General features: G+C 37.6%; 1 protein-coding gene across 3 annotated transcripts in view; it reads left to right on the top strand.

The window, feature by feature from the left end:
* Window positions 1-18,659, top strand: part of VWC2L (von Willebrand factor C domain containing 2 like) — a 130,540-nt gene that overhangs the window by 36,227 nt on the left and 75,654 nt on the right. For 2 of the 3 annotated variants that reach the window (XR_015740693.1, XM_026707823.2), the window contains exon 3: window positions 868-997. The exons of the other annotated variant lie outside the window; for it this stretch is intronic. Coding sequence is in view for 1 of the 2 variants with exons in the window: in XM_026707823.2 (XP_026563608.1) it covers window positions 868-997 (130 nt within the window). In the remaining variant the exon portion in view is untranslated. The remainder of the gene's footprint in view (window positions 1-867; window positions 998-18,659) is intronic. 3 annotated transcript variants of the gene reach the window in all.

Raw genomic sequence — 18,659 nt, 5'->3', positions numbered from 1 at the left:
ACCATTTTTTTTACTGAAAAGTTTGCAATTGCCATTTTTAAAGCCTTTGTACTGATTTTGGTGAAAGCAGCCTTCTTTCTGCACTTATAAAACCGTAGTTCCAATGAAAAAGCGCTTCCACTCTGAGAAGTCCTTGTGACTTTGGAGGGATCAGAGCTGGGAAGTTATTTACAGAATTACAGAGCTCCTTGAAGTAGATCCTGTGGACTTTCTATACCATCTTAGACATGATCAAAGTGTATATAATCACACATGGGGTGAAGAAAGCGGGCGGAGAGAAGTTTTGCTTCCTCTCTCAGAATGCTGGGTCCAAAACTCTTCCTTCAAAGATTTCGAACAGACCAAAATACTTCTTCATACAGCACACAATTAGCCAGTGAAATTAATTCCTGAAAGATGTGCTGGCAGCCACAAATGGAGGGATTTGATAATTGTATAAATCTGAGAGTAATATTTTGAAACTCAATGTCACCTCTAGTTGAGGGCAGCATGGCATTCCTGCCAATTGCAGGGCACTAGTGGTAGTTCTCAGGTGTTAAAACACAAGCAATAAAAGCAAGTTTGATGTCACATAATGTGAACTCTTAAGCCTTTAACTAGTCAGAAGCTTCCATGACCACAAAAGGCAGCAGGATCAAAGTTTGCTATGGAGCTTTATGATATATCTTTAATAAGTTAGTGTTAAACCCCAAAAAGTTATCTATAAAATGAAGGCCATTTTATAACATTATATAGTATATATACACTGTATTATCCAAATATGAACAAAGAATAAGTTAAGTGAAATGTATAAGTCAAGATTAGAGTGTCTTTGTTTACTGAACTACCAGAAGGGTTGAAATGGGCTAATTTGAGCTTTGTTCCCAGCCCTCGCCATGTGAATGGTGCCGTTGTGAGCCCAGCAATGAAGTTCACTGTGTTGTAGCAGATTGTGCCGTCCCTGAATGTGTCAACCCAGTCTATGAGCCAGAACAGTGTTGTCCAGTCTGCAAAAATGGTAAGCTTTCAATACATAAAAAGAAATATGTTATCCAATTTTTAAAGCTTTTGACAACGCTTAGAAATGTAGCTTCATTAGGAAAGGCTATTATTTGTAAACTCACAAAGAGTATGTGAATGATGGGCAACCTTCTTCATTGGCATACGCACCGAGATGTCTGGTACCTATAAAGTTTATTAATTTGGGGATTAGAAAACTGGATGGGTAACTGTAATAGAGACAAGTCACAATTTATGATACAGAAGATGAGCAGTCCCTTGAAATTTAACTCAGACAACCTAAAGACTATGAGAATAGGATTTTTAAATTATGATTTTCCTTAGCCAAAAAACTATTTTCAGTTAGTAGAATTATAATGCAAAAAAAAATAAAGGTATGATAAGCACTCACAGGTTTATATCATAACTGGATTAATCAAAAATTAATATTTCATATATCATTCCAATAATGTATATTCCAAATGTTGCAGTGTCTCCAGTTGACCTCAACTATATCCAATGATATTCCCAGAAACCTGAAAGAGCGCAACTCCTCCCCATTACTGCTCCTTGACATCTATCAAACATATTTAGGAAAATTGTGTTTCCAATTGTCCTTAATCCTTTAATTAGTTTATCATCATAGCAGGATAAAAGGCTGTATATTAGCAGAATGGGGAAACAAAGCTGAATCATATTCCACCGGGTTGCTTATGAAAATCCAGTGATGCGATCACTGTTGCAGCTTGAAGCTATACCCTAAATGGGGCTTCATTATAAAAATTATATCACATTGTGGCTTTGTTAAATGTCATGTCACATAAGCTTAGAGCAAAGCTGCCCTGACACAGCAAGCCATATACAGAACTTCAGGGATTTGGGGCTTTCCTAGCTGTTACAAAATCCAGTTACATCTGTGCTAAGTAATCTGGTTAGTAAAAATCCTGTTTCTAAAAATATTTAAATCATATACTTACATGCTCTTCAATTGCAGTAATTTAAATGATGCTGATGATGTATTAAAGATTTTCAAATTGAAATGATGTTTGAATGCATCTCTAGTTCATCAATATTTTTTATTATTCCAAAGAATCTCCATGACATACAGACTTTGCAAAAAAATTAGAATCAGCCAAAGATAATATTCCACTTCCATAAGTACTTTATCTTAAACATTTCTCCTAAAATTGTAGACTGTATATAATGTCAGAAACATTATTTTATTTATTTTATTATCAAATTTTGAAATCACCCATCTCCCTCACAGGTGGGTTGTATAAATGAAATCACACAAATGTGACTTCTAAGAGGGAAACAACTTGCTTATATTAATACATATTAAAATGTAGAGTACTTGGAGGTCTCCATAGGAAAACTGCCCCTTATTTTTCCTCTAATGTGCTTATATTATGATGTTATATTCTCTGTCTGTGCAAATCCATTATTATATGAAGTAATATTTATAATTGATGTTACATGAATAAAACATTTTTAATTGGAACCACAATTACACAGAAAGTAGCTCCCATAGAGTGAAATGCATGAACAATCTGGACAAAGACCATCTAATCCTTAATTCTATCAGAGCCCAAAGAGAAAATTAGATGGTTCTTAACTTCCACTTCCCTCTGTCTAAATAATCCTGTCATCCATTTCTATGTTGCTTCTCCAAAACTTGGGTTCAAGCTAACAGGATAGCTACTGTGATAAAATAAAAAAGTTAAGGTCACAAATGCCAGATATAATACTGGTTGTCCATTGTTTTTTTAAGCTACTCTAGGATGTGGACAAAGTTGGGAAACAACTGGGTTATTCATACTATAATTTTTCTCATCCCAAGTGGGATACATAGCATCATCTATGTTATTCTGATCCCTAACCTTCCATGAAACTTTAGTTGTGATTTGTTTCTCTGCAGCTCTAGTTTGCCACAAATGGTATGTTGAGCAAGGCTGTTAATTGCTGATCTAAAATACCACAGTGAGACAGGGAGAGAGAAACACAGGGGTGTCTGCAATGTGTAGTTAAAAACAATCAAGATAATAGTCACAGCAGTGCAATAATGTGTGGCAAATGCTGTTAATTGATTAAATTTCTGGCTCAGTACCCAAAAATCAACTTTATAACATCTATGAAGAAACATTTGTCATTTCTTTTCCTGATTTCCTCACTTTGGATCATAAAATAATTTTCTCGGGGGCTGCCTTTGTTGCAAATTTTATCACATTCTGTTCTAAAACATCATATTTTCTAGGGATCTCACTTTCTCTAGTGCAGTGTTTCCCAGCCTCAGTAATTTCGCAGGTTTGTGGGCTTCATCTCTCAGAATTCTCATCAATGACCATATTGGCAGTGGAATTCTGGGATTTGAAGCTTACAAACCTGGGAAACTACGCCTGGAATTCCCACTGATAGGAAACATTGCAAGTCTAGTGAATTGTGTAGTAAGTTTGTTTCACGCAAACCAATGCTCTATGTAAAGGGTCCTTTCCAGGGGTGGGATTCAAACTTTTTAACAACCGGTTCTGTGGGTGTGGCTTAGGTGGTGGGTGTGGCTTGATGGTCATGTGACTGGGTGGACATGGCTTAGTGGTCCTGTTATTGGCTGGGTGTGGCCAACTCATTAGCACTCACATCGAGGCATGCATCTCCTTGCCTGGCCTCTCATGACTGTAGGGATGCTGCAACAGTCATAAGTGTGCAAAAATGGTCATAAGTCACATTTTTCAGTGCCATTGTAACTTTGAATGGTCACTCCACACAAGCAAAGTACAGCAAAGGAGGGGAAAAAAACTCCAGAGAAGTTCCTGAGACAGGAAGTCTAGTCCTGCCAAGAATGTAATAAGGGTTAACGGAGAGGCAGTTTCTGTAAGCAACCCCAGAATGTTTCCCTCCTGCCTTCCTTAAAGGATTAGGCCAGTAATTTCTTCTAACAACCAGTTCTCCGAACTTCTTAGCGGTTCTAGCGAATAGGTACGAACTGGTAGAATCCCAACCCTGGTCCTTTCAACTAAAAGTTGAAATAAAAAGTTTCCATGTTGGAAAAAATGATGCTAGTTTGATTTTGTCTCCATGAGAAAATTTACTGACTCAAGGGGAAAAACTATTTTCCTCTAGAGTGAACTTTTCTTGGACTTGGCTGGGAACATAAATGACCTCTGTGATCATATTAAGAGCAACTGCATTCTTTTCGCTGATGTAAAGCTGTTCAATACCACAGACAATACTGCTACCCTTCAAAAAGATCTTGACTATGTATCAGAATGATCAAACAAATGGCAACTTCAAATCTCAACAAATAAATGCTGTCTTACATATTGGCAAAAAAAACCCAGAAAATAAAATACAAGGTGAATAGTCAAGACCTTGTTGATGATCCAAGCTCTGTAAAGGACTTTGGAATACTCATCTCTAATCATCTAAGTGCTTGAGCCCTCTGTAACTACATAGCCAAAAAGGCATTAAGAGTTGTTAACCTAATCCTACGTAGCTTTTTCTCTGGTAATATCACACTACTAACTAGAGCATACAAAACATTTGCTAGACCAATACTCAAATACAGCTCATCAGTCTGGAACCCACATTACGTATCTGATATTAGCACAGTTGAGAAAGTCCAGAAATATTTCACAAGAAGAGTTCTCCACTCCTCTACTCGTTGTAGAATACCTTATGCCACCAAACTTGAAATTCTAGACCTAGAAAACCTTGAATTACGCCATCTTCGGTCTGATCTAAGTATGGTATGTAAAATCATACATTGCAATGACTTACCTGTCAATGAATACTTCAGCTTCAACCATAACAACACAAGAGCACACAATAGATATAAACTCAAGGTTAACCGCACCAAACTTGATTGCAGGAAATATAACTTCAGCAACAGAGTGTTCAATGTCTGGAATACTCTACCTGACTCTGGTTTCTTCCCCAAAGCCCAAAAACTTTAACCTTAGACTGTTTCCTATTCACCTCACCCCTTTCCTAAGAGGTCTGTAGGGGGCGTGCATAAGTGCACCAATGTGCCTACCGTACCTTGTCCTATTGTTTCTTTTATTTTTCTTATATGTACCCATTTCATGTATTCATAACTATGTATATACTTGTACCTATTATCTTGTAAGCGATTGACAAATCAAAATAAATAAATAAAAATAAAATAAAAATAAAACATGAGAATTGAAAAGCATTCTGGCAAAAAAAAAAAAATCCTTAAAAGAATACAAATGCCAACATCACATGTTGCTCTATCCTGGATTAATGTAGCAGAAACAGCATCCAGCATATGCATGAGACTGTGGCTAGCTTTCTCTGATTGGTTTAAAAGTTTAGAAAAGTTCATTTTCAATAGGTCCTTATCCTTGGGGTACAATTGCCATGAATAATCTGCAATCCAAATTAATACATGATTCCTGATTCAGAGAGAACTTATCATTTTAACTGCAATCTGATTAAAGAAACCTTTAAAACAATATATTAAAAAGCACCATAGTTCCTAGATCTTAGTCATTACTCAGCAGCTTGCGATGCTTCTGGTCCTTTCCAACATTGAAATGGGGTTTGCTATATCTTTATCTAGAATTTCAAACATTATGTCATAATATATGTACAAAGAAGCAAACAAAGTCTTCTTTACAAGTACAAACTAAATTTTCTAATCATTAACATTATCTAAAGAACACAGATCAGGATCTACCCTGGATCCTCTTTCCTGTATTGGCATACGGTTCAACATTGTACCAAAGGCTAGTACAAAATCCAGTGTTTAGAACAGGACCATGTTAAGTACATCCTGAAACTATTGAACTAAGGAGAAATTTCCTGACAATGAGAACAATAAACCAGTGGAATGGCTTGCCTTCAGAAGTTGTGGATGCTCCATCACTGGACTGGAGGCTTAAAAAGAAAGAGCCTGGGGTCTCCTGCTTGAGGAGAGGATTGGACTAGAACAGGGGTCACCAACCTTTCTGACTTTGTGGACCAGCAGAGGGGTGAGAGGGGATGGATCCATGTGAGTGGCAGGCAAGTGTGCATGTACGCAAGTGACAGGCATGTGCAATGACCCGGGCGTGACACAAAAATAACCAAGTCACAAAAATAGAAGAAAGTCCCTTTAATACCTCCAACTTGGCCCCAGTGTCCAATTATCCTCGGCTGGATATCAAACTCTTAAAGAAAACAGTTTACGGAGGGAGTAAATGCAGTCCACACCCAAAGTAAAGTTAATTCAAAATAAAAAACCCAACACAAACCACACTGAAGGAATTACTACGGCAGACAAGGATAATTAATTGCAGACTTCTACCAGATAATGCAGCAACCACAGCTGGGAGGAAGCCAAAACACAGATAAGCTCAGATAAGAATGCACGCTTTGCTTCCAGCATCTTTGCCATGCGCAGTTTGTCCTTTTAAACAACCCTCCAAGCTGCAGCCCATGAAGGGGATCAGGACTCCTTCCTTCCGGTTAGACCTAGCCATTCACGTTTCTCCCTTATCTGCTCCTCCCTGCATGCCCTAGGATGAAGAGGGGATGGGTCTGGGTCTTCCTCTGAATGCCCATCCAGCCTGTGCCCTTCCACAGTTTCCTCCACAACCACCCGAGCCACACTCCCACTCCTTGTCAGCTGTTCCTCCTCTCCTTTGGAGTCAGACTCCAACAGGGGTATGACACCTGTCTGCCTCTTGTGCAAATACATTTGACTGCTGTTCCTGCAAATGGGGATGTACATACACACTCGCCCCCCACTTCCATAGCCCAATTTGAATGGCTCAAGGCCAAGGAGTAGGCCACCATCTGAGGGTTAGGGACCCCTGGATTATAAGATTCTCCAACTCTGTTATTCTGTATTCTGAAGTCAGCATTTCTAGACACCCCTTGTGTCTTTGGTTGGCCAGTAAAGTTCAAACTGCAAGTCAGAACTGCAGTTGTATTTGTATTTAATTCACTGTTCTGTTTGCTGAAGTGCCTGAGTTTGAACAGCTGTTGCTTTGTTTCAGAATATTTAATGTTATCTTGTTTTTAAATGAAAAGAAACATTTATTTTCTATTCTCCAAGGTTTATAACAGGAATTCCTAAATATTTTGCCATCACAACTTCTTTTAGTGTAATATTAATGTACAGAAACTTTCCTTAAAAATCCAACAGCAAAATATACACACATGAACAATGAAAGCAATACAATGAAACTTTTGGAGCGAAATGTATTTATTGTAAAAATGTAACTAAAGTTTTCATACCTCCCCTGGATTCTGCCTACACCTGCCCAAAGGAGTTGCACCTCACAGACTCCTTACAACTTCTGATCCATAGAGATCAGGATGCTCATGTTTTTTCCATTATGTTCTTAAGGTTTTGCCATTTCTTTAGTAAATTTTCCAGTTGAAGAATATGATTTAGTTTAATCAATTTCTCCTAATTCAAAAAATAAAATGGAACGAAACCTCACTTTCCCATCGGATTTAAATTTATAAAGGGAGCCTGGGATTTTTCTGAGCAGCATCCCTAAGTAAACTAGCAAACATTTACAAAAATATTGGAAGACAACCTATTCAGCAGTGCACAGATGGTATAATTTCCCAAAAGATTCATTACAAAAACTATCAGGAAACAAACCTGACTTTTTAGAAGATAATAGTGAGGAAAATGGACCGGAGCATGTGTTGCATGATTCATGAGTAATGCAGTCATCATACTGACAGGTTATAAACATCCTTGAAGATTTGTCCCACATGAGCTAAACTGCTGTTTATGATTTTATCTGCTCACTTGATTAGGGAATCTTCCTGAATTTTATATTTTACTTGTTATAAAAGCCCTGGGACTCTAGCTGGTCCTTTGTAAAAAAAATTAGATACAAGCTTTTCCTTCTGGTGGATAATCCTTAGATGCAGAATATTAGATTTCAAAAGAACAGTTGACAGACAACTTTAAAGAAACAATAATAAAATCATTAACCATGAGAGAAAAACAATATAAAATCCAAATTCATTAGATCAACCATTATTTTACAAAATTCACTGCAAGTTCCTGAACACCAGTATTTTTTTTTGTCAAGCAAGTTGCTTAGAGGGAGAAGGAGCTGGGAAGTAAAAACCACACTGCAACTGATTGTGCTTTATTTTTTTATTTTCATACATAATTTATGAATTAAGTCCCATCCAATTCTACAGGCTCCAGCCAAAAGCCTGGTAAAATAATTACAATCCGTTAAGACAAGGCTGTCAAACCCACAGTCCACAGGCCAGATGTGCCAAGTGCTGGGGAAAAAGTCAGGATAAGTCACGTGATACCGCCATGATGACACGAGTTTGACACCTCTGAGTTAAGACATCTGAAAGAAAAGCCACAAAAGATAGTCTGTTCAAGTTCCCCAAATCCATGGAGCAACTATTCCTCTTAAAATTATATGGACCACAAGGGCAGAGGGTTGCAAAGTGACCATGTTGCCTCTGCCAAAGCCTGTCCTGAACCCCCACCCTCAACATCCTGAGAGAAGGCACCTAGCGTAGCTGATGATACAGGATGAACAAACTCTGTTTGGTCTCATGGGAATCTTGGACTCTCAATAAATCAAGAGCAGCTCTTTGAATTGTATTCAGAAGCATAGTGACAACAAATGCAGCATGAACATAGATGCATCTCTGCTGAAACAGCTCTCACCTGCCATCTTGCAAGCTGGACCAGTTGCAGTTTTTGGCTTTTTTTCAAAGTCAGTCCCAAACAATAGTCTAGTTTTGAATCATGAAGATCATTGCTGCCAGTACCTCCCATTTCAAAACATGCTACAATTGGTATGCTAACCAAAACTGGGCATAGTTTTCTCTGGCCACATCTTTCACCTGCTGTTCAAACAGAAGCCATGAGCCCAGTAAAGATCCTAAATTGGGGCTTGCTTTTCCAGGGGAAGCGGATCTCAGTCCAGAGTCAAGATAGGAGTTGTGACTAACCCTGACAGCTTTAGGAGAAAAGCTCCATTATGTTGAAATTCAACTTTGTTGTCCTATATGGTCTATTTCTGCCTCCAGACATTTACCTGATCTCCTATCTGGTCCACAATTAAGATATAATTATGTATCCTCAGCATATTGATGGGTCAATATCATGCTTTATACAGGAAAAAAATTGACTGGAATTACCTATGCAGGAAGGAATGGAACTACTGCAAAATAGTGTGTGTGTGTCCCCTCCACAACTCTCACAAAATACCTTGGTTGATAATATAAGATGCTAATGAGAGATTGAGTAGGATCAAATAATTGCACTCCCAGCATCAAAATACCCTCTCATTGATCTTCCCAATGATTGACTGCAATCATTTCAGTCCCTTTCCTGGGACTGAAACATGATTGAAAGGAAACTAGATAAGCCACTCCTCCAAGATTCATAGCAGCTGCAGTCCCACCACCACCTCCAAAACCATCCATCAATTTCTTCCTGCAGGCTGGATTTGAGATTATTATAGAAGCACACATCCAGAAACCCGTGATAAGCAATTCGTTATTGAAAAACTAAGAAGGCATCACAAAACAATCCCAGCAACTCATGGATAGTAAATGCAAATTCTATTGATCAATGTTCAAATTTCTAGAGTAATGTCCTTTCTTCACCCAATTTAAAAGGCCAAGACCTAATATTTGGAGTAGGCAGCAAAACATCATGTGATATCAGGTTCAGTGGTGGGTTTCAAATAAACCCACCACCGGTTCACTAAAAATGCAAGCGCATGCAAAGTTTCTATGCATGCGCATTATTTTTACATTTAAGAGTTCTCTGCAATTAAAAAAAACCACTAATATATTACTGTATTCAGGCTGAGGGAGAGGTTTATTGAAGTGGTGACAGTGACAGCAGCTTCAACTTCCTGATTAAGCAAAGCCAACAAGTGACGAATCAGGGACATCTAATGTGAGCTGATGGAGTTCATTGGAAAAGTTTAATGGAAAGGTCATATGGGAAAATCTAAATATAAGTAGCTAATCTGAGAGCTTGAAAAGAAAAAAGGAAATATGAGCCTTCCTATTACTATAGCTACACCTCACGAGAAAAAACGCTTTTGCTAAAACATGGAGAGTTTGATTAGGATGACTACCCTGTTCTTTGAGAGTGGCTGAGTAAAAGCAAGCTAAGGAACTCAGATAATGACTTGTGAACTGCAAAATGAAATGCGAGTCAGAAAGAAAGAATACGAGATTATGACATTCATAACCTTAATTTTCTATTTGCTGATGCTCACGTTATAGAAAATAATATGATCTTAAATTCTTATCCTAAGAAGGCAAGTACTACAGAGATCTGATGTGATCAGTCTCATGAGCAGTAAAAAAGGGAATAGCAATTGCACTGTTCAATAAAGTTGAAAATAACATCTGGGTTACAATAAGTAGAAGAAGATACAAAACAGAGGTGGTATTCAGCAGGTTCTGACCAGTTTTGGAGAACCGGTAGTGGAAATTTTGAGTAGTTTGGAGAACCGACAAATACCAGCTCTGACTGGAGATTTTGCAGTATCCTTCCCTTGCCACGCCCACCAAGCCATGCCCACAGAATCAGTAGTAAACATTTTTGAATCCCATCATTGATACAAAAGCAATATGAGTGACAGTAAATGTTAAAACCCAACCAACCAAGACAACTGAACAATTAATTCCAAAAGCAATTTGCAGAAGCATGATCCTTGGAATATTTAAATTAAACATGGTCTTTCCAGGAAATATCCGGCTCATCTTGTAGGCAACATTTTTTTTAGGTGGGAAGAGAAAGGGGGAGAAATGATCAGGTATATTTGACTAGAAGCTAACCAACAAGGAAGATTTAGTCAAGTAAATCCCATAATTTTTAGGACCATTTGGAGAAAGAGAACATGACCACATGGAATATTGGAGCTTTTAATTTTAAAAAGGACTTAAAGTTAAACATAAATCATTACAAATAGAATGTTTATTAATGACTACAAATGAAAGCTGAGTGAGATATCAAGGTAGGTGCCACAGAGATAGATCCTGGGCTCTTCCCCACTTTTATGATTTGATTTAAAAGCTGAATGGAATCTAAATCTATGGTATTCTTTATTGTTGAAAATTTAAAAAGTGCTAAAATGGATATTAGTTACTTGTAACAACTCTGGCATAAAACATTGAAATATTTCCATATTAATAAGTCACTAGCTAAAGTTCTTGAAGAATGTTTCTTATGATCTTAAGATGAGTCTTATTTAATGAAAGATTTTTCCTAATATTTTCCAAACTACATAGACAATGTTTTAAAGGAGCTGGTTAACTTCATTGTATTGGGAATATAAATGGGTAAAGAGAAAGCTGAATCTACTATTTTATTGGATTGTTGTATGATGCTCAGAATCACTTTCCATGAGATGGGTGGCCAGATAAATGTTATTAATAAAATAGATAAATAAAATATGTTCTCCCTCTATTGCATGATGTAGGTTGAATATCCATGAATATATTAAAATTATATGACCGTGATCACTGTAGTTTAAAAATGTGAATGGACTCGATTTGCATTCCAGTAAATTGAAATGAATGACTGTATGAAGAATGATGGATCTGAATGAGAGGGAAGGACACACAACCCACAATGTACAATACTTAATTACTATTTCTATGTTCATGTTCTGTTTGATTTCTTCCTGTGGAATGAACCAGTAACTCTGGAAGGGGCTTCCACCTGTACATTGTACAGTCAGGGAAGCGGCTTCCTGTAGTCACTGGAAGAGCTACAGGAGGTTTCTGCTCCGGTTTAGTGTAACAGGAAGTGAAGCAATATGAGATTCTCACTTTCCTCTTTAGAAGAAGGAGGCTGGGCAACACTGCTCTGCAAAGCACCTTTTAAAGGGCAGCTTGGTTGGAAGCTTTGTGGAAGCTTTGCACAGTCCTAGTAAAAAGCCATTTCTCTCTCCTCTCCTCTCCAGCTTTCTTTTAGAAATGGCTGCAGGGCATTTGCAGGTAGGTACTTTTACATTCTGGGTTTTCTAAAACAAAGAAAAGGAGATTATATTTTAGGGTTTTTTTAGATAGTTTTAGATGAACATATGAAGGAACAGTCCATCCTTTTGTGGGAACAAAGCATTTGAATTTCCTGACAAATCTATGGTGTTTTGGGGTATAAGATTTTTCTATACAAATCTGTGGTTAATACTCTCACACACATACACATATACCTGCCTCCAGCAACTAATACAAGCTGCCAATATGTTAGTGGTACTATTTGGGGAAAAACCTGACAGAACAATACTTCGTGTGTGTGTAATTTTCATAGTATTTAATGGTACCTGTTGGGAAGAGTATTGTTTCAACTAGCATTTCATTGTGAATATGGTTCCTAAAAAGAGGAACCGTAAATTTAATCCATTTTGACCTGGAGATGAGCTATAAAATAGGGCCCTTAAAATTGTAGTATAGTGCAATGAACATTCATAGTTATTTTTCCCAGTATATCTCTCTTCATATCCTTCCTCTTTGAAGAGATCCTGGACCTTGCTCCCTATTGTTTCAGAAAAGACATTATAATCATTCCACTTCATTGTTTGGTCAAGACGTAGAATAGCCTGCTTTAGCTGTTGGATAGCACAAATCTCTGCAGGGGTAGAAGATTTATTAAAATAGTTCAGTCTCATTGTTTGATGAAAGTGGGTAGCTTCTGAATGGGTCTGGAGGTCTTCCCAGCATATGAAGATATTGTTAAACCTTGACTAATCTGAAGAATGTAGCAACAGTCTAACTTTGTTAACTTCATAAATAAATTAATGTCCCTTTTTTTCTAACAGAACCAAATCAATTATTTGGTTTAACAGGGAGTTGAAATTGGCGAAACATTTAAGCAGGGGTGGGATTCAAAATTTTTAACAACTGGTTCTGTAGGCATGGCTAGATGAACATGGCTATGTGGGTGTGACTATGTGGGCAATGGACATGTGACTGGGTGGGGGTGGCTTCTTTTTTTTGCAGGCCTCCCCCCATTTTTTTGCCTCCTGGGCCTCAGGGAAGCCTCTTGGGGGGCGTTTTTGCTCCCAGAAGGCTTCCCTGGGGCCCAGGAAGGCAAAAAATGGAGCCTTGGGGGGGGCGTGCAGCTCCCCCCATGCTCCCCTGCAGTCCTTTTTGCCTCCTTCATACATCCAGATCAAAATGGATTCCTACCTAAGAGACAAATAAAGGATAATATGAGAATAATTTTAAATACTTTGGAATATTATGAAGCACATCCTGAAAAACAAATGGATTTGGTATTTCTAGATGCACAGAAGGCTTTTGATAACATGAACTGGCAATTTATTCTCACACAAATGGAAGAAATGGGATTTGGGGAAAGGTTTATCACCATGATTAAGACAATATATTACAAACCAAAAGTAATGGTTAATGGAGAACTGACAGAAAAAAAATCATATTGAGAAAGGAACAAGGCAAGGGTATCCTCTATCACCATTGTTTTTTGTATTAACTTTACAAGTATTAAACAGAGCTATCAGGAAAGACAAGGAGACAAAAGGGATGGAAATAAGAAAAGAGTATAGATTACAGGCATTTGCAGATGATCTAGTTTTCATGTTAGAAGAACCTCTAGGAAGAGGACTTAAGCTGATAAATAAAAATAGAGGACTATGGGAAAATCGCTGGTTTAAAAATAAATAAAGGTAAAACTAAGATATTGGTGAAAAATATGACAGAGAAACAAAAAAAAGAAATGACAAAGAGTATAGATATACAGATTGTAAAGAAAGTTAAATACTTAGGAATTCAGTTGATGGCAAGATGAGGGGCAATTAAAGAAGATAATTATTATAAACAAACAACAAATTAAGACAGAGTTAGGAAAATGGGGTAATATGCAGTTATTAACAGGAAGAATTGTGTCAATTAAGATGAATGTTTTACCCAAAGTGTTGTATTTGTTTCAAACAGTTCCGATAAAATTAGAAAAAAATATTTTGAAGATATCAATAAATAGTATTGAAATATATATGGCAAGGGAAGAAAACAAGAATTAATGTAAAAATGTTAAAGGATGCTAGAATTAGAGGAGAGTTTGGATTACCTAATTGAGAGATATATTATCAGGCCATGGCATTAACCTGGATGAAAGAATGGATAACATTGTGGAATAAAAGGTTATTAATGTTGGAAGGACATGATTTTTAATTGTTTGAAATTTTGTCATTTTTGTTTGTTTGTTTTGTTTTGTGGTATGGGAGAAGCAAAGTATATGGGTATTTTCAAAGGTATATGGTCAGGAATGCCTTGTTATGTGTATGGGGGAAAAAACAGAGAACAACATTATATGAAGATACCAGTCTGACTGTTAACAATGGGAATACTTATACATCCAAATGTCTGTAAAATAGGAATTGTTGTCAGATATAAAGATATTTTAAATGAAAAGGGTGACCTCAAAACAAAACAAGAACTGAATGAACAAGGATTAGAAATGCATTGGTATTCATATACACAAATACAATCAAGATATGAAAAAGATATCAAAGCTGAAGGGATTAATAAGGAGTTGACAGAATTGGATAAAATACTAACAGGAACCGAAGATAAGCTGATTAAAAGACTATATTGTTATTTATTAGGTATTAAATTAGAAGAACAAGTTAAAGAAACAGTGATAGCATGGGCAAAGTTTTTTGGATATGTCGTAGAATTAGATAAATGGCAGAAGCTTTGGGACAGAAACTAGAAATTAACAATATCGACAGCATACAAAGAATATTTGTATAAGATGTTTTATAGATGGCACTTAGCACCAGTAAAATTAGCTAAAATGTTTAAAGATAAATCAGCCAAATGTTGGAAGTGCCATCAAACACCAGGAACATACTACATATGTGGTGGTCTTGTATAGAAGCTAAAAGATATTGGACAAAAATACACACATGGTTGGAAAAAATGATAAAATAACATAGAAACTTGAAACCTGAAATAATTGTATTTGCTCAGAATTGGAAAAGCAATAAGATACCGATAGAGCGAAAAGTAATTGAGAAAATATTTGAATGTGCAGAAATGAATAGATTAAAATTGGTAATTAAAGAGAAAGAAGAAACAGAATATTATATGGTATGGGGTTTATTTTATCAATTGTTAGAAAATAAAACAAATTAAAATGGATTAGATGAATATACAGTATAAAGCAATAAGGTAAGATTGTTAAAAAATAGACATATTAGATAATACTTATAAGAAAATGTGATTCTTGTTATATTGATAAGAAAAGTATTAATTATAATTGTAAGCACAAGAAATATGTACCTAATCAACACACAGTTGAAATGGAATGGAATTATTGTATATATAAAATAAAAAACCTTTTTGAAAAAAAAGGAGATACAGGATCTAATGAATAACATAGATGGGAAGTTAGAAAATGTTCAACAAGGGATAATGAACAATTATGAAAAAGCCCAGGAAATAGAGGAGATAATAGAAAGACTAGATAAAACAGATAAACCAAACAAGAAGATAAAAAGGAGAAGGCATTAAAGACTTATAAAATAATTCAGAGAAAATACATACTAAAAGACCAAATAATGGTATTGGATAAACAGAATGATATTCTTGAAAAGAAGATAAGGCAGACCCTCTGGAGGCTTGGTAGCAGAAGATAGTAGAGATGGAAGGAATTTTTAGATTAAACAGGAAAGATGTAGATAGTGATAAAGACCCAAGGGAGAAGTTTGGGAGGCAAGTCAAAAAATGAATAAAAATTAAAATATCTAAATGGACAAGAGATGGTAGATAGAGGAAATGTTTTGTAACACAAGATTGACTCTATTAGGAGCTAGAACATAGGCAGAAACAAGAAATACGGGGAATATTATTGTGATATTTTTATATAATATATTAAAAGCAATAGGTAGATATGAAGATTAGATGTTGAAAGATGGGGTCACTATGTATGTTTTAATGATATTGTTATTGTCATTCGAATGGCATACTAAAATACTGAACAAATAATAAAGGCCTATATTCTAACAAATATGTATAATAAAATTACAAATACATAAGTATGATTAAAGTAACAAATATTGTTAATATTACCATTACTACTTGTATCCAAATGAAAGGTACATAGATGCCTCACTGTTCATGTATTCATATTGATGTATATTCAAAAATTTAATATTTTTTTAAAAAAACATGTTCTATGTATACCTTTATGCCTATAGAAGACCCAGGCTAAGTTTTTGTCTATGAACCTCGGAAATTCCTCCATCTCCCTTGGCGTCATGGAATACATCTTCATGGAATACGTCAGGGAATTCATCTTAGTCCCTGGCAAGATTTCAATAGTACAGTCTGTGGGGCGATGGGGTAGGAGTATCTCCGATTCCCTTTTGCTGAATGTCGCTGCTAGGTTGTGGTACTCCTTGCTTCCTTTCAGTGTATTCGCTGACTCCACTTTCACTTTCCTAACTGCTGGCTCATGCCTGGCATTCAGCATTTTCACTGGCTCCTGCTGCCTAGCCATTTTCTTCCTCATTGGCCATTTGTTGCTCTCCCAATTTACTGAGGGGTTCCATTTCTTCAACCACACTAGTCTTAGGACTATGGTCTCAGTCATTCCAGGAGCCACAATAAAGCAAACAGTCTCTACATGGGTCCCATCCCCAAGGCTCACTGGCTTCATTAGGCAAGTTATTAGTGCCCCTCCTATAAATGAGTCATGTAGCTGGGAGACCCCCCATGAGCTGCCTTAATTTCCTCAGCCTCAATCCTAGTTTCTCCACTGCCTGAAGGCTAATAGGCACCGAGTGCACCCTGAGTCCACAAAGGCTGAGAGGATGGCACCAAAATCTCCATCGTGTCATCATAGGGGTAATGGTGCCACTTATCATCGCCTCGTCTTCCCCTTTGCTGTCACTTTTGTAGAAAACCAAACTGCATTTTCTGTGGATCGGAGTTCCCTCCCCTGCTCTGGATTAAGGAGAAACCTCCATGACCTGTTGAGCCACCTGTGTTTTTTCCTTTGGCTTCAGGGGTGGTTTTTTTGGCTTTGGTTGGGGAAGGGTTCATGGTGCAGATGCTGACCATGAAAGAAAGTAATTGTCTGTCTAGTGGCCTTAAGAGATTAACAGAATTGGAAATGACCTTGTAGGTCATCTAGTCCAACCCCCGCCCAAGCAAGAGACCCTACACCATTTCTGACAAATGGCAGTCCAATCTCTTCTTGAAAGTCTCAAGTGATGAAGCTCCCACAACTTCCAAAGGCAAGCTGTTCCATTGGTTGGTTGTTCTAATTGTCAGAAAATGTCTCCTTATTTCTAGGTTAAATCTCTCCTTCATAAGTTTCCATCCTTTAGTTCTTATCTGACCTTCAGTTGCCTTGGAAAATAGCTTGATCCCCTCCTCTCTGTGGCAGCCCCTCAAATATTATCATCTCTCCCCTTCTCTTCACTAGACTAGCCATGCCCAGTTCCTGCAACCATTTTCATATGTTTCAGTCTCCAGTCCCCTATTCATTTTAGTTGTTGCTCTTTTGTGCACTTTTTTTAGAGTCTCAACATCTTTTTTATAGTGTGGTGATCAAATCTTAATGCAGTATTCTAGGTGTGGTCTTACTAAGGCTTTATAGAGTGTATTAGTACCTCACTTGATATTGATTGTATCCTTCTGTTAATGCAATTTAGGATTGCATTGGCTTTTTTGGCTGCTGCTGCACACTGCTGGCTCATATTTAGCTGGTTGTCCACTAAGACTCCAAGATCCCTCTCACAGTTACTGCTAGTAAGCGTGGTTTCACCCAGTCTTTATGTGTACTTTTGGTTTTTCTTGCCTAAATGTAGGACTTTACTTTTCTCTACAATGAATTTCATTTTGTTAGATAGGGTCCAGTGTTCAAGTCTGTCAAGATCCATCTGGATCTTGAGCCTATCTTCTAGGGTGGGGGTTGTCAACCTATGGCTTCAGAGCTGCATGTGGCACTTGACCCCTCTCTTATGGCTCCCTGTTGGACAATCCCACTACTGGATTACTCACTCTCTCCTCGCCTGGCCCAAGAAAGTAAGGGCGACAGTAGATGGTGACTCGTTCTGTATTCCAGGGTGGGAACGAAGTGCCCATCTACTTGAGTCTTCTTCAGGCCCTTCTTGGTGCTGTGCGCACCTCAGGAGCTAGGGGAGACACACGACTTTCTCCACAGTGAGACACTGGCCCAGCCTGGCTGCAGCCAATGCTTCATGTTGTAATGGGCTCCAGGAGGAGGAGTGGATGCCATCTCCCCCCAGACAAGGTGAGAGCAATCCTAGAATGGAAGGCCCCTTGAACAGGAGGCAGTTCCAAATCTTCCTAGGATTTACAAACTTTTGCCAGCAGTTCATTCCCACATTTGCCCAGATAGCCCTGCCCATCACCAACTTGCTCAAGATGAGAGGAGGAGTGAAGCTCAAACTTAGTCAGGTATTAAATTGGTCCATCGAAAGCCAAATGCCCTTTGAAAAACTGAAGCAGCTCTTTGCTGCTGAGGCAGCCTTGAAACAAAAAAGGAAAGTTGCAACCATGTTGCCCACACATCTCACAAGTTGTCTGATACTGAGAGGAGGTGGGCCATCTGGGAGAAGGAGGCTTATATGGTCTCACTGGACGCAGTTCTTAGTGGGCAATAAGATTCAATTTGAAGTGTGGATGAGCCACAAGAACCTGGAGGCATTAAAGCCCCAAGG

This window comes from Pseudonaja textilis, chromosome 1 (genome assembly GCF_049901715.1).
Source record: "Pseudonaja textilis isolate UNSWEBS1 chromosome 1, rPseTex1.2, whole genome shotgun sequence".
Classification (NCBI taxonomy): domain Eukaryota; kingdom Metazoa; phylum Chordata; class Lepidosauria; order Squamata; family Elapidae; genus Pseudonaja; species Pseudonaja textilis.
This window is presented reverse-complemented; position numbering and strand designations above follow the sequence as displayed.